Source organism: Ranitomeya imitator, chromosome 2, assembly GCF_032444005.1.
Source record: "Ranitomeya imitator isolate aRanImi1 chromosome 2, aRanImi1.pri, whole genome shotgun sequence".
Classification (NCBI taxonomy): domain Eukaryota; kingdom Metazoa; phylum Chordata; class Amphibia; order Anura; family Dendrobatidae; genus Ranitomeya; species Ranitomeya imitator.
In genome coordinates this window covers 324,199,489-324,223,451 of record NC_091283.1, presented here as the reverse complement: position 1 = coordinate 324,223,451, position 23,963 = coordinate 324,199,489, and the positions used below count along the sequence as shown (strand labels likewise).

The 23,963-nt window shown below is 44.4% G+C and overlaps 2 protein-coding genes across 2 annotated transcripts in view; both read left to right on the top strand.

Moving 5' to 3' along the window:
* LOC138663510 (oocyte zinc finger protein XlCOF22-like) overlaps positions 1-23,963 on the top strand; it is a 312,274-nt gene that overhangs the window by 152,242 nt on the left and 136,069 nt on the right. The gene's annotated exons all lie outside the window — the stretch shown is intronic.
* LOC138663507 (oocyte zinc finger protein XlCOF7.1-like) lies at positions 487-22,483 on the top strand. The gene is made up of 7 exons (XM_069749744.1): positions 487-547; positions 5,826-5,972; positions 6,105-6,284; positions 6,361-6,484; positions 6,558-6,655; positions 9,818-9,908; positions 16,464-22,483. Exons 2-7 carry the CDS (start codon positions 5,895-5,897, stop codon positions 18,155-18,157), a joined length of 2,265 nt encoding a protein of 754 aa, XP_069605845.1. The 5' UTR covers positions 487-547; positions 5,826-5,894; the 3' UTR covers positions 18,158-22,483.

Below are 23,963 nucleotides of genomic sequence, written 5' to 3'. Positions count from 1 at the left end.
GAACTGTGCTTGGTTTAATCTTTCTAAAATCCAAGCATGGACGCCGCCCTCCATCCTATTAACAAAACAAACCTCACAACGACTGGAGATGTGGATGGTCGTATATGACCCTTAGCCGGACTCTTCAGAATATAGTCTGTGAAGCAGCCCTCCCTGGAAGGGGTTAAATAACCGACATTTCGTCATTTTAGCTCCTGGTGTGGAGTCGATAGCACAATCATATGCCGCCATATAGTAGACGTCCGGTAACTGGTGATAATCCGCCCCTGTGTGGGGTCTATTTGTCTCCAGAGAAATCACACATTACAGTCCACACATAACACTGTGTAGAAAAGGCGGCGTGAGGTAATTGTGCCAGTAGTGAGGGGAAATAATGGCGGAAACGTCACTGACTGAAGAGAAGTTTCCATGTAGGGTCTACACTGCGGATATCATTCACTGAGGCTCCTGATCATGTGACCCCTGACTCCTCACCTCCTGTGACCTCATCACAGGTCCTGTGCGCACAGAACAGCCATATATGTGGAGTGCGGCTCTGCAGGTGGAGGTAGGTGCTGGAGATTCCCCATTACTGAGCATGGGGGACATTAACCCCTTCAGCACTGAGTCTCTCTTGGGGTTTTTGTTGCCACTTTATAGGAATCATTGCGTTTTTGTTCTGTTTCCTGTAATACATACATACAACCCAACTACGGAGGACAGGAAGTGAGGGAACGGATTGTTCTCATAGTACAGGGCCCCTTTCTTGGTCCCCACACAGTGTAATGCCCCCATTATGCCCCTTATGCAGTATCTATGATGCCCCCACACAGTATAATGCCCCGGTGAGCTGGTGACCGGATAAAACACACACACAAACCGGAAGTAACCAATATAATTAGTCATTTCCCTGATAATGGGAATTGTGATCACTATGGCAACAGTGAATAATGCAAAACAGGGTGATTACGAGGTGAAATATCCAATATCAGATACACAATGAATTCTCCGGCTCACTCTCACTGTAATAGCAGCCTCTAACCACATGTTACGTTAACTACTGACGAGGGTGATTTTCCCGACACATATAGTCGACAACACTGTCTCTTCTGCGAACACCGGCCATAGCGGGATCTCCACCTCTTGCCGTTAGTCCTCTTAACAAAGACTGTCAAGGCTTGCTGTGCCGCCTTCAGTTAAACTGAATTTCACCTTGTCTGTTGTACTACTCTGGACCAACACCTGTACGGACGTCAGTGCTGGAAGCAATGGCCCGGCTCACTCGAGCCTCCTGCTCTTCACTGCAGGCGTATACTACTGAGTGGAGTCTCCTGACAGATCTCCGGTGCTTGACCAACGGCAGATGTCTCTTGTCTCTCCTGACTCCCCCAAACACACAAATATTTCAGCTTTCCTGTGGTCTGTATGAGAGAGTCCCCCCAGACTCCTCTAGCGGAGGATTATCTACAGGAAATTCAGGATGCCGGATCCTTCTCTGCCCTGACATCATCTGTCAGGAGGCCCCCAAATACATTATATAGTCGACCAAACCCCCCCAAATCAGTGCTTTCATGTAACTTTACTCTAATGTGTATGGGGTCGGTAAAAGGTAACTTATTGAACGCTGCCTCTGGCTTGGTCTAGTAGACCTTCGGACATTGCAGCCCAGACACCATTATTAGGCATGTAAGTATCGTAGTAACTAGGCCGCCCCATACTATCGAGTGCTTGGGAGCGGGGGGCATTCAGCCAAACTCTGTCACACCTTCTTACATGTCATGTTTGCTTTTCATAGCAGCAAGTGGTTAAACTGTCAAGGTTTTTGTTGCAGCCGCTCCTGTGCCTGCATGTTCTGGGGCGAAAAGGGATCATTTAGAAGAAACAACAACAAATGTTTAACATGTTAAAAAAATAATAAAATGTGTCTTCTGCTTTTTTCTTTCTTTTAACAAGAATACTTGGAGCCAATTTTCTTTTGAAACCGTTTAATATCTGCTTTTTTTCTGGACTTTTCTTGTAACATAGGAAAGCCAAATGCCAGAAATAAACCCCATAAAACAGTGTACATGGAGACTTTGGTATCAGATAATTTCTGTCTGCAGTGTTTGTGCAAACAAAGAATCTCTTATAAAAATCTCAAACTTCTGTGTGTGAATCAGAGTTGAGATCTAACGTGATAGAAGATTACAGTGCAGGGAAGACGGGAAACCTTCATATAGACCTCACCTCCTGCTCAAAACTGTTCCTCCACATACAATCATTTTTCTCCAGGCACACACGGCCGCATCATGTCCTATCCTGCTCCCACCTTCTAACGCTCTGTCTGCTACTCCTCATTGCTGGTGACATATCCCCAAATCCCGGCCCTCCCCAACTCATCCCCACACTTGTTTCTAACCCCCTGCCACGATCCTCCGCATGTTTTCCCAACCATGACAACCTCATACCCATTCAACCAGCCCCCGCTCCCTCTACCTGGAGCACTATGGAACGCACGCTCCATCTGCAACAAAGTGACATTTATCCATGACCTCTTCATCACCAACAAACTCTCCTTCCTCGGCCTGGCTCACCCCCTCTGACTCAGCCTCTCCTGCTGCGCTCTCCTATGGCGGATTCCACCTCTCACACCCCTCGCCCCAGCAACAAACGTGGTGGAGGAGTTGGCTTGCTCCTGTCCGACACCTGCTCCTTCACTACAATCCAGCTACCACCCTCCGCTACTCTTCCCTCGTTTGAGGTGCACTCCGTTCGCATCTATTCCCCCTCCAGCCTCCAGCTGGCTGTCATCTACCGCCCCCCAGAACTAGCCATCTCCACCTTTCTCGACCACTTCACCCCACTATCATGATGGGTGATTTCAATATCCCCATTGACACTTCCACCTCAGCTGCCTCTAAACTTCTATCACTGACTGCCTCCTTCGGCTCACTCAATGGTCCTCTGAGGCCACTCACAAAGATGGCCACAAGCTGGACCTCATCTTCACCCGCCTCTGCTCCCTTACTAATCTCATTAACACACCCCTCCCCCTGTCTGACCACAACCTACTGACATTCTCTTCCCTCTCCTCTCCTAATATGCAACCCCCACTCCACAAACTCCCTCGCAGAAATCTCAAACATCTCAACTTACAATCACTCTCGGAGTCCCTTCTCCCTCTCACAGACATAACTTCCCTTCATGACACAGATGCTGCTGCCACTTTTTATAACACCACAATAACAGCAACACTCAATTCAGCTGCCCCGCTCATGCATAGTAAAACTCGTACAATCAACAGGCAGCCCTGGCTGACCAGCCTGACCAAAGAATTGAGACGGGCTTCCCGGATTGCCGAGCGGAGATGGAAGCAATCCCGCTCTACTGACCACTTCACTGCATACAAGCAGTCCCTCGCCAGCTTCAAGTCTGCGCTCACTGCCGCAAAACAAACTTACTTCTCATCTCTCATATCCTCCCTGTCTCAACCCTAAACAGCTTTTCAACACTTTCAATTCTCTACTCCGTCCCCCAGCACCTCCCCCCTCATTTCTGCTGAAGACTTCGCCTCTTTCTTTAAACAGAAGATCGATACGATCAGAGAAAGTTTTGGCCCGCAGCACCCACTGCCCCTCTTAGCTGCTCAACCCTGCTCCTCCAAAACCAGCTTCTCCACCATGACAGAAGATCAGCTCTCCACCCTCCTGTCAAGATCACACCTCACCACCTGCACGCTTGACCCACTCCCATCCCACCTCATCCCTAACCTTTCCACGGTCTTCATCCCAACCCTAACGCACCTCTTCAACCTCTCACTCACAACAGGTGTCTTCCCCTCATCCTTCAAGCATGCCAAGATCACATCCATCCTCAAAAAGCCCTCCCTCGACCCATCCTCTGTGTCTAGCTATCGCCCGATATCTCTTCTCCCTTACGCCTTCAAATTGCTGGAGCAACACGTCCATCTTGAACTGTCCTTCCACCTCTCCTCCTGCTCTCTCTTTGATCGGTTACAGTCAGGCTTCCGTTCCCATCACTCAACTAAAACTGCCCTAACTAAAGTCACCAATGACCTACTAACTGCCAGGAGCAAGCGACACTACTCTGTCCTCCTTCTCCTGGACCTGTCTTCTGCCTTTGACACTGTGGACCACTCCCTTTTGCTACAAATCCTCTCATCTCTTGGCATCACACACTTGGCCCTTTCCTGGATCTCATCATATCTGACAGACCGAACATTCAGTGTCTCCCTCCCCCACACCACCTCCTCACTTCGCCCCTTGTCAGTCGGTGTTCCTCAAGGCTCTGTTCTAGGACCCCTACTCTTCTCCATCTACACTTTCGGCCTGGGACAGCTCATAGAATCCCACGGTATGCAGTACTATCTCTACGCTGACGACACGCAGATTTACCTATCCGGACCTGACCTCACCTCCTTACTTACCAAAATCCTGCACTGTCTGACTGCTATTTCAGCCTTCTTTTCTGCTCGCTTTCTACAACTAAACATGGACAAAACAGAATTCATCATCTTTCCCCCATCTCACTCTACCCCTCCACCAGACCTATCCATCAATGTCAATGGCTGCTCACTTTCCCCAGTCCCACACGCCCGATACCTCGGGGTGATCCACGACTCTGCCCTCTCTTTCAAGCCACATATCCAAGCCCTTGCCTCCTCCTGCCGTCTCAAACTCAAAAATATTTCTCGAATCCGTGCTTTCCTTGACCGCGACACCGCTAAAACGTTAGTGCATGCCCTTAGCATCTCCCGCCTCGACTACTGCAACCTCCTACTCTCTGGACTCCCCTCTAGCACTCTGGCACCACTCCAATCCATCCTACACTCTGCTGCCCGACTAATCCACCTGTCTCCCCGCTATTCCCCAGCCTCTCCCCTATGTCAAGCCCTTCACTGGCTTCCTATCGCCCAGAGACTCCAGTTGAACACCCTCACAATGACATACAAAACCATCCACAACCTGTCTCCTCCATATATCTGTGACATGGTCTACCGGTACCTACCTACACGCAACCTCCGATCCTCTCAAGACCACCTTCTCTACTCCCCTCTCATCTCTTCTTCCCACAACCACATCCAAGACTTCTCCCGTGCTTCCCCCATACTCTGGAACTCTCTACCCCAACACATCAGACTCTCGCCTACCATAGAAACCTTCAAAAAGAACCTGAAGACTCACCTCTTCCGACAAGCCTACAGCCTGCAGTGATCCTGAAGTTACTGAACCACCGCACAACCTGCCCTACCCTCTCCTAGTGTTTCATCACCCATCCCCTGCAGACTGTGAGCCCTCGCGGGCAGGGTCCTCCCTCCTTATGTACCCGTGTGCCTTATTTGCTCATGTTTAATGTACTTGTCTATATTTGCCCCGTATTCACATGTAAAGCGCCATGGAATAAATGGCGCTATAAAAATGTATAATAATAATAATAATATAGACGGCCGGTGGTGATGGAGTCAGTGACGGACTCTGGACAAGTGTTTCTAGCGCCGTGGTAGAAGATGAAGATGTCGTCCTCATGATGAAGTAGTTATTTCTCCTGCCACATGTAATGAATATCTCCTGCAGTATTGCTAATGCCAATTCCAGTGTCGGTAAATGAGACGAGAATTAGCGTTATGGAAGATGAGTCTATGAGAAACGTATTCAGCTGCCGACTCCGAGGAAAAAACTGCTTGTTGCCTGAGGCCTAAATATATTGGTTTTATTAGTAGATGTAAAGAAGGAAATTAAATACTGTAAAATAATACATTTCCTTGTGTTTCCCTTATTATCTCCAGTGATTATAATATTACACAGGATTTTTATGATGTTACATTGGCTCATCTTCTACTCACTCAGGCCTCTACAATATTGGATTCTCTCAGTGAAGATCTATAGAAGAGAGTTTTCCTGATTTACCCATTAAGGATGGATATGGACAGAGACAAGATGGCGGAGAAGATATTACACCTCACCCTAGAGATCCTCTTCCGGCTTACTGGAGAGGTGAGAGATTCTGGTGACGTCACATTACATCATTCTTAACTATGGGAATAACAGATGGACAGAACTGGAGGAGAGTTGAGGACTCCAGAAATGTCTGTAGTGAGATTTATTATTGTGTCTTTCCATTTTCAGGATTACACAGTAGTGAAGAAGACCTCTAGTGAGCGCGGTCAGGACCCTGTGTCTGAGGGATGGGGAAGACCCCTTAGCCCAATCACGGGTCCTCCAGCTCACCCCCTGATACATGAGGACTTCAATGACCAGAAGATCCTAGAACTTGCCTACAAGATGATTGAGCTGCTGACTGGAGAGGTGACACTACTGGGAATGCTGGGAAATTATTCCGTAAGAAGGGATCGGGGGATGACGGTACCATTGTATGTGTCAGGTTCCTATAAGGTGTCAGGATGTCGCCATCTATTTCTCCTTGGAGGAGTGGGAGTATTTAGAAGGACACAAAGATCTGTACAAGGACGTCATGATGGAGGTTCCCCAGCCCCTCACATCACCAGGTAATAGACAGGACAAAATACACATGGCCTATAATTATCTGTATGTAAAGAATGTGTATGTGTTTTCCTCCAGATCTATCCAGTAAGAGGACAACACCAGAGAGATGCCCTGGTCCTCTTCTTCCACAGGACTGTAAACAAGAAGATCCCAATGTTCCTCAGGATTATCAGGTAGATGGAGAGAAGGTGTCATGAGATCTCCCTTAGGCCAGTTTCACACTTCCGTTCATGTCCGGTACCGGAAAAACCGGTACCGGAGATATCCGTGTCCGTGTGTGTGTAATACTTGTGGCACACATGTGGCAACCGTGTGCCGCCTCAGTACCACACAGACAGCAATCAGGGAAGAAGCGATACAGTAAGCACTTTTCCTCGGTGGCGGGTGCTGAAGACGGCTCTCATCGTACTCCCCTGCTCTGCCGGCGATCGGCATGATCAGAAGAGAATGATGAGTTATATTAAAATCTGAGCGATGACAGCAGGTGGGGGCTTTTGGGACTCTTACTCCCATCATCCAAAACTTGCTGCCGCTAATAAGTGACAGCAAGAGCGGATGATCGGGGTATTGCTCGGCCGCTACTTGCGATATAATGAAATAAATGAATGAAAATCCCGGTGTGGCTTCCCCCCTATTTTCTTGAACCAACCAGGCAAAACTGGGGGCTGCAACCCTCAGCTGTCAGCTTCAGCAAGGTTGGTTATCAAGAATAGAGGGTGTGAAGATCTGAGGTTGTGGGTTATAAAAATCACCTAGGCAGGTTAACCCTATGTCTTTTTTCCCACCCCTTAAATATTTTCCTTTAGCTCACAGAACAAGGCATATTCCATCAGCTGGGACTGTATGTGAAACCTCCCGTGGTGATGGCTCCCCTGAGTCTACTATCCCCACCCACACAATGGCCTAGGTTTGGGAGTACAATGGGAGAGAGACCTTGATACAAATGAGATTGATAGAGTCTATCCTTAAAGGTACTGTCACACTAGACGATATCGCTAGCGATCCGTGACGTTGCAGCGTCCTCGCTAGCGATATCGTCCAGTGTGACAGGCAGCAGCGATCAGGCCCCTGCTGGGAGATCGCTGGTCGGGGAAGAAAGTCCAGAACTTTATTTCGTCGCTGGACTCCCCGCAGACATCGCTGAATCGGTGTGTGTGACACCGATTCAGCGATGTCTTCACTGGTAACCAGGGTAAACATCGGGTAACTAAGCGCAGGGCCGCGCTTAGTAACCCGCTGTTTACCCTGGTTACCAGCGTAAAAAAACAAACAGTACATACTTACATTCAGCTGTCTGTCCCTTGCCGTCTGGTCCCTGCACTGACTGCTGGCCGCAAAGTGAAAGTGAAAGCACAGCACAGCGGTGAGTCACACAGCGGTGACTCACCGCTGTGGCTGTGCTCTGCTTTCACTTTACGGCCAGCAGTCAAGGCAGGAACCAGACGGCAAGGGACAGACAGCTGAATGTAAGTATGTACTGTTTGTTTTTTTACGCTGGTAACCAGGGTAAACATCGGGTTACTAAGCGCGGCCCTGCGCTTAGTTACCCGATGTTTACCCTGGTTACCGGGGACCTCGGGATCGTTGGTCGCTGGAGAGCTGTCTGTGTGACAGCTCTCCAGCGACCAAACAGCGACGCTGCAGCGATCCGGATCGTTGTCGGTATCGCTGCAGCGTCGCTTAGTGTGACGGTACCTTAAGTCACACTAAATGACTTACCAACTATCACGACCAGCGATACGACCTGGCCGTGATCGTTGGTAAGTTGTTGTGTGGTCGCTGGGGAGCTGTCACACAGACAGCTCTCTCCAGCGACCAACGATCAGGGGAACGACTTCGGCATCGTTGAAACTGTCTTCAACGATGCCGAAGTCCCCCTGCAGCACCCGGGTAACCAGGGTAAACATCGGGTTACTAAGTGCAGGGCCGCGCTTAGTAACCCGATATTTACCCTGGTTACCATTGTAAAAGTAAAAAAAAAAAACAGTACATACTCACATTCTGATGTCTGTCATGTCCCCCGGCGTCCACAGGGTTAAAACTGCTTTCAGCAGGAGCGCTGCTAATGCACACGCTGCTGCCGAGAGCTTCCCTGTGTCAGCTCCGGCAGTAACAGCGGTGAGATCACCGCTGTGCTCTGCTTTACGGCCGGCGCTGACACAGTGCAGGGAAACTCTCGGCCGGAGCGCGTGCATTAGCAGCGCTCCTGCTGAAAGCAGTTTTAACCCTGTGGACGCCGGGGGACGTGACAGACATCAGAATGTGAATATGTACTGATTTTTTTTTTTTAACTTTTACAATGGTAACCAGGGTAAATATCGGGTTACTAAGCGCAGCCCTGCGCTTAGTAACCCGATATTTACCCTGGTTACAAGTGAACACATCGCTGGATCGGTGTCACACACGCCGATCCAGCGATGACAGCGGGTGATCAGCGAATAAAAAAAGATCCTGATCATTCCCCAGCGACCAATGATCTCCCAGCAGGGGCCTGATCGTTGGTCGCTGTCACACATAATGAGATCGTTAGCGGGATCGTTGCTACATCACCAAAAGCGTGACGTTGCAACGATATCGTTAACGATATCGTTATGAGTGACTCCAGCTTTAGGTTCACATAAACTCTAGCCTGCGCTTCTTCCTCTGCTGACTGCCACTGAATAGAAACATTGATTCCTGAGCATGAACTGATGAGCAAAAAAATCACTAAAACAGGAACAAAACAACAAAAGAAAACAAAATGCAGCAGCATAGTCCGTTTGTTGCGGGTGGCCCCCCGCTCTGGAGCAGGACAGGTTCAGTCTGTAGTCGATGAGCCACAAAGCCTCTGCAGAATCCTCTCTCAGGGCTAGCTGAACCCAGACTGCCTGTAGAGCTCGGTTATTTCAACCCAAGCCTGTAACTTTCCCATCATGTGATTGATCACATGATCATGACCTCATGCAGGTCCTGGCAGGTCTGCCAGGGAAGTTAAAGTGGACCTTCTCCCACCCGCTCTGTGAAGGTCCACATAAAACCAGCCCTGTTTATGCAGCTTAACCCTCACCGCACGTAGTGTGCTGGAGAATAATGCTCTGGTTTCACATCACTGACGCTGTTAAGCGTGTTAAGATGTTAAGTGTGTTAAGCGCACACATATCTCCCCTCTATCAGCTTACCAGTGACCCTGTCACAATGTGTACACGGCTGTGAAGATCTTGTGTTCAGTGTTGTTTTATCCCCCAGTTTTATATGTTTTATACTTGTGTAATGAGAACGGTGGAGATGGCAGGATTAGAGCTGATCATAGATGTGACTTCTCCATCTGTCTGTGACTTTTACAATATTTGTTTCAGGGTGAAGATCTGACCCATATTAATACTACAGAGACATATGTGAGGGGTGATGAGCAGTATAAAGAGGAGATTCCTACATATGACTACCCAGGTGAGGAGTAACCACTAAATGCAGAGAAGTCACAGATTCTTCTCGGTCACCGGCTGTGGCTGCTTTATAGGTGGTGTAGTCCGGCCATATCACAATCATGTGATCACCATTTTGCCTCTAGACCACAACTTTCTCCTTCACCCAAAACTGTCCAAGTGGCTTTGGGCATTGAAAGCCCTTTTCTATAGAACTTAGGCTACTTTCACACTGGCGTTTTTTTCAATACGTCGCAATGCGTCGTTTATGGGAAAAAACGCATCCTGCAGACAACTTTTTGCCCCATAGACTAACATTAGCGACGCATTGACACACGTCGCAACCGTCGTGCGACAGTTGCGCCGTGTTGTGGTGGACCGCCGGGAGCAATAAACGTTACATGTAACGTTTTTGCTGCCGACGGTCTGCCATTTCCGACCGCGCATGCGCGGCTGGAACTCCTCCCCCACCTCCCCGCACCTCACAATGGGAAGCGGATGCGCTGGAAAAATGCATCCGCTGCCCCCGTTGTGCGGCGCATTCACTGCTAGCATCGGTACGTCGGCCCAACGCACTGCGATGGGCCGAGTCCGACGCTAGTGTGAAAGTAGCCTTACAACCTGGAGGATCCAACTACCCCTGAGATTAGAAGACTCTGACCTTTACCTGCCCGGATCTGTAAACTACAAAGCCAAATGACAACGTACGTAGAATGTGCTGACAAGTTAGAAAAATATTATGGTGAGAAAACGGAGGGTAATGATGCTGTTGGCTTCCAAAATCCCTGATATGGGAAGAAGGCAAAAATCAGGGCTTTGAAAAGCGCTGCCAAGTGCTGAGCCAGAAAGTTGGTATCAAAACAAATGAACGTAAAAAAAAAAAAAAAAAACTTTTCATTTTAATATTCCACTCATTTCCGATGTGAACCAGCTCCTTCCTCAGGCATATAAAAATGATACATTGTGGATGTTTTATATCCTCCAGAATGGCGTCACAGATCCAATTGCTGTGCGCCTATGGTGCAGTTTTTTGTATAGAATCCTTTCTTTGTATACAAAACTATACAAATAGATGTAAAATGCATATTGGATGCACAATAAAATCCATATAACGAACAATATACGTACATGGAAAATCCTCCGGTTTAAGTGTGGATAGTTTAAAAATCCAATAGGATTCTCTGTTCACAAGTTTCTGGGACCTATTAGACACATGTTCTGATATTTGTTCTAATATAATGAGTCTTAAACTGGTGGGATCTCGTTTATATTCTAAAACGGAATGCCTAAACAGACAGATTACACCTCTCCTAATATTATGTCTCTGGCTGGTCATCCTATTATGGATCGCTTGGGTCATTTTTAGAACCCTGATATCTTATTGGATGAATCTACCTTCTCCCCCTTCTGTGCTGCTGAATGTGCTCATATGATCCCTACAAGACCAGGTCCAGTCTTTCTGGTCAAACCTCACTTTTATAATTGACAACATTAAATGTGCAGTGAGGCCAAGTGTGAAATTCTGTACAATAACAGCAGAGTTTCCTTTTATCCTGATTTTACAATTTCTTATAAAACTGACTAACTTCATACAAGATTGTGATGATCTGCATAATAAACCGTACACCTGTGCCATGATATGGCTCTAAGTTGTGCGTGGCTGATGGCTGTAATATACACTGGGTACGGAAAGTATTCAGACCCCTTTACATTTTTCACTCTTTGTTTCACTGCAGCCATTGGGTAAATTCAAAAAAGTTTTTTTTTTCATTAATGTACACTCTGCACCCTATCTTGACTGAAAAAAAACAGAAATGTAGTAATTTTTGCAAATTTATTAAAAAAGAAAAACTGAAATATCACATGGTCATAAGTATTCAGACACTTTGCTCAGTATTAAGTAGCAACACCATTTTGAGCTAGTACAGCCATGAGTCTTCTTGGGAATGATGGAAACAGGAACACATGGGCTACTTGCACAGTGAACAAGTCTGTATGATCATGTTCACACACCACCAAGAAACCTGAAGACACAAAAGAGAATAGTAAAACCAAAAACACTCAGTTTGAAAAAATGTTGCAGTAATCCGCAAGTGCTAGTAAAAGATGTAAAAAAACAGGGTATTTGGTTGATACGTTTTTTGCAAAAAATGTATACTAAGCTGCTCTACCAATCTTCACGGTATACCCTTATCAGAGCAGTCCTAACTAATGTATGCAATCCCTATCTGATGTATTTAAAAACCTGATCATCTGTATATTACCTGTGTGAACAGGGTTCAGAGAGGAAAAATCCATGTGTGCATACAGGGTAGAACAGCTTTTGTGCAGATAGCCCAAGAGGAGTGGTGGAACTCCCCAGTCTTGTAGACACAAGACTGCAAAAAACGTATCAACCAAATACCCTGTTTTTTTTCATCTTTTACTAGCACTTGCGGATTACTGCAACATTTTTTCAAACTGAGTGTTTTTGGTTTTACTATTCTCTTTTGTGTCTTCTTGGGAATGATGCAACAAGTTTTTCACACCAGGATTTGGGGATCCTCTGCCATTCTTCCTTGCAGATCCTCTCCAGTTTGGTCAGGTGGGATGGTTAATGTTGGTGCACAGCCATTTTCAGGTCTCTCCAAAGATGCTCAATTGGGTCTAGGTCAGGGCTCTGGCTGGGCCAGTCAAGAATGGTCACAGAGTTGTTCTACTTTGTTATTTTAGCTGTGAGCTTAGGGTCATTGTCTTGTTGGAAGGTGAGCCTTCGGCCAAGTCTGAGGTCCAAAGCACTCTGGAAGGGGTTTTCATCCAGGAAATCTCTGTACTTGGCCGCATTCATGTTTCTTTCAATAGCAACCAGTTGCCCTGTCCCTGCAGCTGAAAAACACCCCTATAACATGATGCTGCCACCACCATGTTTCACTGATGGGATTGTATTGGGCAGGGGATGAGCAGTGCCTTTTTTCCTCCACATATATCGAGGAGAATTATCACCAAAAAGGTCTATCTTCATCTCATCAGACCAGAGAATCTTATTTCTCATAGTCTTGGAGTCCTTCATGTGTTTTTTAGTAAACTCTATGTGGGCTTTCATATGTCTTGCACTGAGGAAAGGCTTCAGTCGGGCCACTCTGCCATAAAGGCCCAACGGGTGGAGGGCTGTAGTGATAGTTGACTTTCTCCCACCTCCCTACTGCATCTCTGGAGCTCAGCCACAGTGATCTTGGTTTTCTTCTTTACTTCTCTCACCAAGGCTCTTCTCCCAGTTTAGCTGGATGACCAGGCCTACGAAGACTTCTGGTGGTCCCAAACTTCTTCCATTTAAGGATTATAGAGGCCACGGTGCTCTTAAGAACCTTGAGTACTGCAGAAATTCTGTTGTAACCTTGGCCAGATCTGTGCCTTGCCACAATTCTGTCTCTGAGCTCCTTGGCCAGTTCCTTTTGACCTCATGATTCTCATTTGGTCTGACATGCACTGTGAGCTGTGAGGTCTTATATAGACAGGTGTGTGCCTTTCCAAATCAAGTCTTATCGGTTTAACTCCTTACTGACATCGGGTGTAATAGTACGCCGATGTCTGATTCCCTCCCTTTGATGTGGGCTACGGCAGTGGGCCCACATCTTTGAACAGCTGGCATGTGCTCGCAATGGCCATGGGTGGAATCGAGATCCACCCGCGGCTATTAACCAGTTAAATGCCGCTGTCAAACTGACAACTGCATTTAAATTTTACTTCTGGCAATCGTGCCGGAAATACACACATCGGTGACAACCCGTCACTTGATCGCGGGTCACCGGTGTGTTGGCATGACAATATGAGGACTCCTGGAAACCTCTATGGTTGTCAGTGCCAGCTTTCTGTGAGCGCCACCCAGTGGTCGACGCTTATTGCAAGTGAATAAATCTGTTATATAGAGGCAACCTGAACATCGCCTCTATGTATTTACCCAAAAACATAGACCAATAAATACATATGGGGTACCACCAGAAAAATATCATATAACCAAAAAAAAGGGGGGAGTACCAGCCAAATATAAAATGAAGATTATTTTATTGATAACAAATTTAAAATACATACAATGTAAAAAAAAGAAAAAATGAACAAATGGGGACAAGGCAGAGTAGCCCCAACGCAATCCATATATAGATTTAAACAATCACATGCAAGTACAAAAAAAGTACAAAAAAGAGGTTCATGCATCAGCAGGCTCAGGATGGGTAGTAGATATAAACACAATGAAGTAGTACAAATTTATATGTAAGTGTTTATATAGCTCCTGAAAATAAGGTATATAGGTGGCTAGTTCTGTAAAAAAATGCAGTTTGTAGAAGACTAATATGTATGCTGGAAAAATAGCTGTAAAAACTAGCCGGTAAAGTGACAGTGCAAAGGACGGCTAAACAACCATACAGTAATAGGTGTAAGTAAAGTGCATAGTGCACAATGGCATAGAGCCACATAAAAGTACGGGCCAGCTAAATGACAATTCAGAACAGCTAAAGAAATGCTAGACACACTAATATGGGAACTATCAATAATACCCCAAAATTGGGGGCTAGTAAGCAAATAATATAGTGCGGCTGGATAGCAAATACAATGCTAAGTGCATAAGAGGTACTGACGGATATCCAAATACAGAGTCCAGACCGCACTATTGAATGAAAAAAAGGGGGAGAGGAGCTGCAAGTAAAAAGCACCATACAAGTACCTGCTGGAAGTAGGATTGCTGAGGGGAGGAAAACCCCGACGCGCGTTTCGCAACGTAGCTTCTTCCTGGGGGTCGTTTCTGACAGAAAATATTGGTCCTTACGATAGTTTATATTGCTTAGAGCTACCAAGTCCCATACTCCAATTACTCCAGAGAAGTTTCACCACTACTCATTTTTTTCCTGAGAATGATTGTTCAGCTTGATCATTTCAGTAGATGTGTTATTGTTTATAGTCAGTTTTGCCCATCATCTTTTAACTTCTTTAACCTCTACATGGATTTGGACTTACACAGAGACCCCTAGGCTTGGGGCACAGTGTTACCTGCTGTTCTGTGGAATAAGGTGGGAAGAAGAATAGACAGATAACCGTGTCAGAACCACAAGGCCAGAGAAAATACTAACTTAGGAGACATAAGAGTAGTCAGTAAACAGGCCGGGGTCACAACAGGAAAAAAATACACAAGCCGGGAGCTGAGCACAGAGGACTGAACTAGAGGAGATCAAAGCTGTATCTGGCAGATTCCGGCAATATGCTTCAAGCTTTAGTAAGGTGTGGTGCTTTCAAAGTCCAAATCTGATTGCCCAAGGTGTTCGCAATCTCAGGCGGACATATTGCATATACTTTGGCATTGTCCCAGATTGTCCTCCTCTTGGATTGTAGTGTTGAACTGTACTAGAGTGGTGTACGGGTGTGTTATCCCTAGAGATCCGTTAATATGTATGTTAGGGTATGTGGAGGAAATATTATCTGACAATGCGACTAAAATTGTAATTGCAAGATTATTTATTGCAAGGAAACTGATTGCAAAATATTGGATTAGAGAGGAGCCTCCGTCCAGACGGGAATTCATTGCTCAAACGAACCACATAATTCAACTTGAGAAGAATATTTACACCATGAGAAACAAGCTGGATTTCTTCCATAAATTATGGCAGCCGTGGTTGGATAGGATTAATTTATGTTATACCAGTATATAGTATTATAGAGTACAACTTATGGTAAACTGGAACTCTGTTTGATATTGTCAACTATGGATGAATTATTGTGATATGGTCTCTATGGGGGGGTTAATTTACTGTAAAACATAAAATTAGCATGAACATGTGATCTGTTGTAAATCTTGTTATGGTTAATAAAAATTTATCTTATTAAAAAAGATGTGCATTCCGATTGGCTAAAACAGGGAGCAGATTGCTGCAGCTAACAGCACACATACCCATACGGCCAGACTGGATGGTACTATAGATGCCAGGCACCCTAATCTTAGTGGCTGGGAAGAGCCTGCACTGCCAAGAGCTTCTGGTTCTAACCCCATCTCTGTTACCAGCATCGCCTGCAGAATGAGTAAGGCCACGTCTGGTGTCCAAAGCAGATGTTGCAGAAGCAGATCCCAGAGGAGATGGGACACACCATTTGCAGAATCCCTAATATGATAAAATTGCAGAAATCCAGAGCAGTTGAAATCCCAATAAAGTGACTCCATTTTGTAAATTATAACCCTCAATGAATTAATCTATAGGAATAGTGACTATTTTGACTCCACTGGCAGTTTCCAGATATTAGCACACGCAGTGGATATTGGAAAGTGAAAATTGCAAATATCCCAAGTTATTACCCAACACATAGTGCCCAGATTGTGCTCCAGGAGATGCACATGCCGTAAAGTAAGTGGTTTCTTCTCACTATAGTAATGCCAAAAACATAGATGCTTAATGTGGTTTGAGCACAGTCTAGTAACTTGTAAACTGTCATTGTCTTGGTGAATAATTCAATCATTTTGCATAATTTGCTATTTTTCGAGATTGTTTAAGTAGAAATGTTAAGTATAGAATTCAAGGATATTTTATTCTAAAATAATACTTAGTTTTATTCTTGGCAGATGACCGTTCCAGGAGATCAGCAGGACAGCTGACATCTTCAATGTTTAAATCAGATGATCTTGAGATCCCACAGGATACAATTGAAGTAAATGCCATTACTCCAGATATACCATCATCCCTTCACAGCAAAGATCTGTCATCTGATCCTTTGGAACAGGTCCTGTCTTCTGATTCATTACCGACTACTAAGGAAAATCAAAGTCACAAATTAACCATACAAAAACGAACAGCTCCTAAAGCAATGAAGACATTTTCATTCTCAGAATATGGAAATAGTTTTCCCCTAGAAAAGTCCTTTCTTAAACAACAAAACCTTCACAAAACAGACAGTAGATTTTCTTGTTGCAAGTGTGGGAGATGTTTTACCCAGAAATCATATCTTCTTAGTCACCAGAGAATTCACACAGGGGAGAAGCCTTTTTCATGTTCAGAATGTGGAAAATGTTTTATTCGGAAAGCGCATCTTGTTACCCACCAAAGAACTCACACAGGAGAGAAGCCTTTTTCCTGTTCAGAATGTGGAAAATGTTTTCTAGATAAATCCGTTCTTGTCAGACATCATAGAGCTCACACAAGGGAGAAGCATTTTTCCTGTTCAGAATGTGGGAAATGTTTTAACCAGAAAGCGAGTCTTGTTAGCCACCAGAAAACCCACACAGGGGAGAAGCCTTTTTTCTGTTCAGAATGTGGGAAATGTTTTGCAGATAAAAACGTTTTTATCAGACATCATAGATCTCACAAAGGGGAGAAGCCTTTTTCATGTTCAGAATGTGGGAAATGTTTTAACCAAAAAGCACATCTTATTACCCACAGAACAACTCACACAGGGGAGATGCCTTTTTCCTGTTCAGAATGTGGGAAATGTTTTAACCAAAAAGCACATCTTATTACCCACAGAACAACTCACACAGGGGAGATGCCTTTTTCCTGTTCAGAATGTGGGAAATGTTTTAACCGCAAAGCGCATCTTATTACCCACAGAAGAACTCACACAGGGGAGAAGCCTTTTTCCTGTTCAGAATGTGGGAAATGTTTTAACCAAAAAGTGCATCTTGTTAGCCACCAGAAAAACCACACAGGCGAGAAGCCTTTTTCCTGTTCAGAATGTGGGAAATGTTTTAACCAAAAGGCGAATCTTGTTAACCACCAGAAAACCCACACAGGGGAGAAGCCTTTTTCCTGTTCAGAATGTGGGAAATGTTTTAAACGCAAAGCAAATCTTGTTAGCCACCAGAAAATCCACACAGGGGAGAAACCTTATTCATGTTCAGAATGTGATAAATGTTTTAGCAGGAAAGCGCATCTTGTTAGCCACCAAAGAACTCACACAGGAGAGAAGCCTTTTTCCTGTTCAGAATGTGGGAAATGTTTTCTACATAAATCAGCTCTTGTCAGACATCATAGATCTCACACAGGGAAGAAGCCTTTTTCTTGTTCAGAATGTGGGAAATGTTTTAACCACAAAGCGAATCTTGTTAGCCACCAGAAAACCCACACAGGAGAGAAGCCTTTTTCCTGTTCAGAATGTGGGAAACGTTTTCTACATAAATCAGCTCTTGTCAGACATCATAGATCTCACACAGGGAAGAAGCCTTTTTCCTGTTCAGAATGTGGGAAATGTTTTAACCACAAAGCGAATCTTGTTAGCCACCAGAAAACCCACATAGGGGAGAAGCCATTTTCGTTTTCATAATGTGGAAAAATGTTTTGTGAAGAAACCATCTCTTTCTAGCCACCAAAGAATTCACACAGGAGAGAAGCTTTATATTCTTAATTGTTTTTACATAGTCACATACAAGTGCTTCTCACTAAATTAGAATATCATCAAAAAGTTAATTTATTTCAGTTCTTCAATGCAAAACATATTATATAGAGCCATTAGAGTGATCTATCTCGTGTTTATTTCTGTTGATGACTATATCTACAGCCAATGAAAACCCAAAAGTCATTATGTCAGTGAATTAGAATAAAAACACCTGCAATGGCTTCCTAAGCGTTTAAAAAAGGTCTCTTAGTCTGTTTCAGTAGGCTCCACAATCATGAGGAAGACTGCTGACTGGACAGATGTCTAGAAGGCAGTCATTGACACACTCCAGAAGGAGGGTAAGCCACAAAAGGTCATTGCTAAAGTAGCTGGCTGTTCAGAGTGCTGTATCCAAGCATATTAATGGAAGGTTGAGTGGAAGGAACAAATGTGCTAGAAGCAACCAGGATAACCGCAATGTTGAAAGTATTGTTAAGAAAAGGCCATTCAAAAATATGGGGGAGATTCACAAGGAGTGGACTGTTGCTACAGTCATTGCTTCAAGAACCACCACACACAGACGTATCATGGACATGGACTATAAGTGTCTCATTCCTTGTATGAAGCCACTTATGACCAATAGACTACGTCAGAAGCGTCTAACCTGGGCCAAGGAGAAAAAGAACTGGACTGAAGCTCAGTTGTCCAAGGTTTTGTTTTCAGATGAAAGTAAATTTTGCATTTCATTTGGAAATTGAGGTCCCAGAGTCTGAAGAAGAGTGTAGAGGCCACAATCCAAACTGTTTGAGGTCTAGTGTGAAGTTTCCACAATCAGTGATGGTTTGGGGAGCTATGTCATCTGCTCCTGTACATCCACTGTGTTTTATCAAGACCACAGTGAGCACAGCCATCTACCAGGAAATTTTAGAGCACTTCAATCTTCCCTCTGCCGACAAGCTTTTTGGAGATGGAAATTTAATTCTCCAGTAGGACTTGGCACCTGTCCACACTGCCACAAGTACGAATACCTGGTTTAAAAACATTATCACTGTGCTTGATTAGCCAGCAAACTCATCCTGAGCTTAACCCCATAGAGAATCTATGGGGTATTGTCAAGAGTAAGATGAGACATCAGACCCAATAATGCAGACGAGCTGAAGGCTGCAAATCAACCTGGACTTCCATAACACCTCAGCAGTGCAACAGGCTGATCGCCTCCATGCCAGTCCACATTGATGCAGTAATTGATGCAAAAGGAGCCTCGACCAGGCATTGAGTGCATTTCCTGAATATCCATTTTTGTAGGCCAACATTTTGGATTTTAAAATCATTTTTCAAGCTGGTGTTATAAAGTATTCTAATTTGCTGAGATAATGACTTTTGGGGTTTTATTGGCTGTAAGTCATAATCATCAACATTAACAGAAATAAACACTTGAGATAGTACACTCTGTAATGACTATATAATTAGTGATGAACGAACATCCTCGGTGCTCGCCCAAGCATCGCAGTTCTCGTGATACTCAGCGAGTGGCGAGCGTTTCCGGGTTCGGCGGGAGCTCTCGTCCCCACCCTGCATGTTTGTCACTCTAAAGAGCGCTAATCACCATGCAGGTATTGTCTGCCATGCACTGTAATGCCGCAGCCATGTTGTTTGTGGCATTACAGTGATTGGCTGGCCGTGGAGCGTCATCACGTCTGTATTAGTGATCGTCGAATACTACAATGCTTGGGTGCTCATTGCTTGGGTCAAGCAAATTGGAATGCTTGGTTGCTTGACCCGAGCAATGACCCCAGTGTAAGTCTATGGGAAAAACGAGCATTCTTGCGGCGACTCCCCCCGGGGGGGCCTTTTGAAGTCTAAAAACATCTTAAATAGATGGGAACAGTGCTCAGATGACAAGGGAACATCATGGGGAATACCCCTGGAAGCATTTTTGACTCCCAGGTCAAAAATGTGAACAATGGTGTCAGTCTTACACCAATTTTACAGGCACACAATAAAACATACAAAAAGGAAACCGAAATGGATTTTCCTGGGAGATTTGTTAAGGAACATCCTTTTGATTTGTATGTAAGGCAAAATAACCCAAAACAAAAATGTTCCTCCACCACTTGGGCTATGTTCACATGTAGCGTTTCTGATGCTGTTTTCAACTTTAGCATTGCTTTCAACCAAAACAAATGTATTCACTGGGAAATGTAATTTTAACATTTTACAACCTTATTTGGCCATGTGGTGTGTGACACATCATCAGACACATCCTGTTTCATTTATGAAGGAGGGACTCTGAAAGTCACAAAGTCAATTTTTATAGCACCAGCAGTTGGCCCTCACTATTCTTAGAAATCCATCAGCTGGCTATGCTTGTTGTTCCCATTATTAAACAGTGGGTCCCTTATACTGTTATTCCAGGAGTGGCAGGGCTGCCCAAAATTTGGACACAACCCATTGAATAGACGTAATGGATGACCACATGCAACCAAAGTTTCCATTTTTCATTTGGTACTCCCATACTGTTTGCTTAAGCATTGAATGCATTGCCTGCCATGCCCCAAAGTTACACGCACCCCAATAAGCTTTTGAACCGACGTTTTGAATGGCCACATGAAAACAAAGTTCCCATTATTAGTCATTTGGTTCTCCCATAAAGTTTGCCCATGAAGTGAATGCAAGGCCTGTTCCAAATTTGCATGCACCCCAATCCCCCTTGGAATAAATGTGGACTATGGCCTTTGAAAATGTTTTCCCAGTTTAAAGGAGCAGGTCTCCTATACTTGTAATGCCCATGCAGTAAGTGTATGGGCTGACAAACATTTTCCCCTGGGGGGGGGGGGGGTACACATCAACATGCTGTGTAAGCATTTTTTGTACGGTCATCATAAATACCCTTGGAAAAAAAAAAAATTTGGCTGTTGCATCATGGAACACGTTCACACTGGTGATCTAGTGTTAGTGTCTGAAGAGACGTGGAGGGTGGCCTCCTAAAAATTATTTTTCCCAACTTAAAGGAGCGCTGGTCTCCTATACTTGGAATTTACATACACTAAGTATATGGGCTGACAAATATTTCCCCCTTGGGGTACACATCAACATACTGTGTAAAAAAATTTTGTACAGTCATCATAAACACCCTTTAACACAAAATGTGGCTGTTGCATCACGGTCACCATGGTGATCTAGTGGTGGTGGCTGATGATGATGAGGGGAAGGAGCAGGATAACAGCAAATAGGCAAAATCAGGAAGCTTAAACCCATGTGTGGGTATGAAGAGGTGCATGGGAATAGACCTCTCAAAAAACTGACACTGGATTTGAAGTTGATTCACTGTTATTATTCGGTGGTGTAGAGAGGTCTGGCCCAATCCAGCCTTTGATCATTTTTAATAAAAACAGTGTACACAATAAACCAATTTTCTAACCAGAAGAATATATGAATGTATACTCAATAAATAATAAATTAACCCCTTTACCCCCAAGGGTGGTTTGCATGTTAATGACCGGGACAATTTTTACAATTCTGACCACTGTCCCTTTATGAGGTTATAACTTTGGAACGCTTCAACGGATCCTGGTGATTCTGACAATGTTTTCTTGTGACATATTGTACTTCCTGCTAGTGGTAAAATTTCTTTGATATTACATGCGTTTATTTGTGAAAAAAATGGATATTTGGCAAAAATTTTGAAAATTTTGCAATTTTCTAAATTTGAATTTTTATGCAATTAAATCACAGAGATATGTCACACAAACTACTTAATAAGTAACATTTCCCACATGTCTACTTTACATCAGCACAATTTTGGAACCAACATTTTTTTTTGTTAGGGAGTTATAAGGGTTAAAAGTTGACCAGCAATTTCTCATTTTTACAACACCATTTTTTTTTAGGGACCACATCACATTTGAAGTCATTTTTAGGGGTCTATATGATAGAAAATACCCAAGTGTGACACCATTCTAAAAACTGCACATCTCAAGGTGGTCAAAACCACATTCAAGAAGTTTATTAAACCTTCAGGTGTTTCACAGGAATTTTTGGAATGTTTAAATAAAAATGAACATTTAACTTTTTTTCACACAAAATTTATTTAAGCTCCAATTTGTTTAATTTACCAAGGGTAACAGGAGAAAATGGATCCCAAAAGTTGTTGTACAATTAGTCCTGAGTACGCCGATACCCCATATGTGGGGGTAAACCACTGTTTGGGTGCATGACAGAGCTCGGAAACGAAGGAGCGCCATTTGACTTTTCAATGCAAAATTGACTGGAATTGAGATGGGACGCCATGTTGCGTTTGGAGAGCCCCTGATGTGCCTAAACATTGAAACCCCCCAAAAGTGACACCATTTTAGAAAGTAGACCCCCTAAGGAACTTATCTAGATGTGTAATGAGCACTTTGACCCACCTAGGGCTTCACAGAAGTTTATAATGCAGAGCCGTAAAAATAAAAAAATACAAATTTTCCCACAAAAGTTATTTTTTAGACCCCAGTTTTGTATTTTCCCAAGGGTAACAGGAGAAATTGAACCCCAAAAGTTGTTGTCCAATTTGTCCTGAGTACGCTGATACCCCATATGTGGGGGGGAACCACCGTTTGGGCGCATGGGAGGGCTCGGAAGGGAAGGAGCGCCATTTGGAATGCAGACTTAGATGGAATGGTCTGCAGGCGTCACATTGCGTTTGCAGAGCCCCTAATGTACCTAAACAGTAGAAACCCCCCACAAGTGACACCATTTTGGAAAGTAGACCCCCTAAGGAACTCATCTGGATGTGTTGTGAGAGCTTTGAACCACCAAGTGATTCACTACAGTTTATAACGCAGAGCCGTGTGTTATGTCTGCTAATGACAGGTGTTATGAAGGCAATCCAGAAACACAGTGTGCTTAGCGATCAGAGCGCACACAGTGATCTGACAAATACCCAAAAATACAAGAACGAGCTCTGAGACGTGGAAACTCTGTAGACTGCACACCTGATCCTATCCTAAACACAACTAAAAGCGGCTGTGGATTGCGCCTAACAACTACCTAGGCAACTCGGCACAGCCTAAGAAACTAGCTAGCCTGAAGATAGAAAAATAGGCCTGACTTGCCCCAGAGAAATTCCCCAAAGGAAAAGGCAGCCCCCCACATATAATGACTGTGAGTAAGATGAAAAGATAAAACGTAGGGATGAAATAGATTCAGCAAAGTGGGGCCCGATATTCTAGGACAGAGCGAGGACAGTAAAGCGAACTTTGCAGTCTACAAAAAACCCTAAAGCAAAACCATGCAAAGGGGGCAAAAAAAAACCACCGTGCCGAACTAACGGCACGGCGGTACACCCTTTGCGTCTCAGAGCTTCCAGCAAAACAAAAGACAAGCTGGACAGAAAAAAAGCAACAAAAAAAGCAAAAAGCACTTAGCTATACAGAGCAGCAGGTCACAGGAACAATCAGGAGAAGCTCAGATCCAACACTGAAACATTGACAAGGAGCAAGGATAGCAGCATCAGGCGGAGTTAAGTAATGAAGCAGTTAACGAGCTCACCAGAACACCTGAGGGAGGAAGCTCAGAAGCTGCAGTACCACTTGTGACCACAGGAGTGAATTCAGCCACAGAATTCACAACAGCCGTGCAAATAAAAAAAACATTTTTCCACAAAAATTATTTTTTTGCCCCCAGTTTTGTATTTTTCCAAGGGTACCAGTTGAAATTGGAGACTAAAAGCTGTTGTCCAATTTGTCCTGAGTACACCGATACCCGATATGTG

Bases quoted from the DNA above. Each gene is read 5' to 3' on its own strand.
- LOC138663507 (XM_069749744.1), top strand. From the start codon at position 5,895: ATGGATATGGACAGAGACAAGATGGCGGAGAAGATATTACACCTCACC. The intron at 6,656-9,817 runs GTAGATGGAGAG...TATTTGTTTCAG, and splicing joins ATGTTCCTCAGGATTATCAG to GGTGAAGATCTGACCCATAT. The intron at 9,909-16,463 runs GTGAGGAGTAAC...TATTCTTGGCAG, and splicing joins TCCTACATATGACTACCCAG to ATGACCGTTCCAGGAGATCA.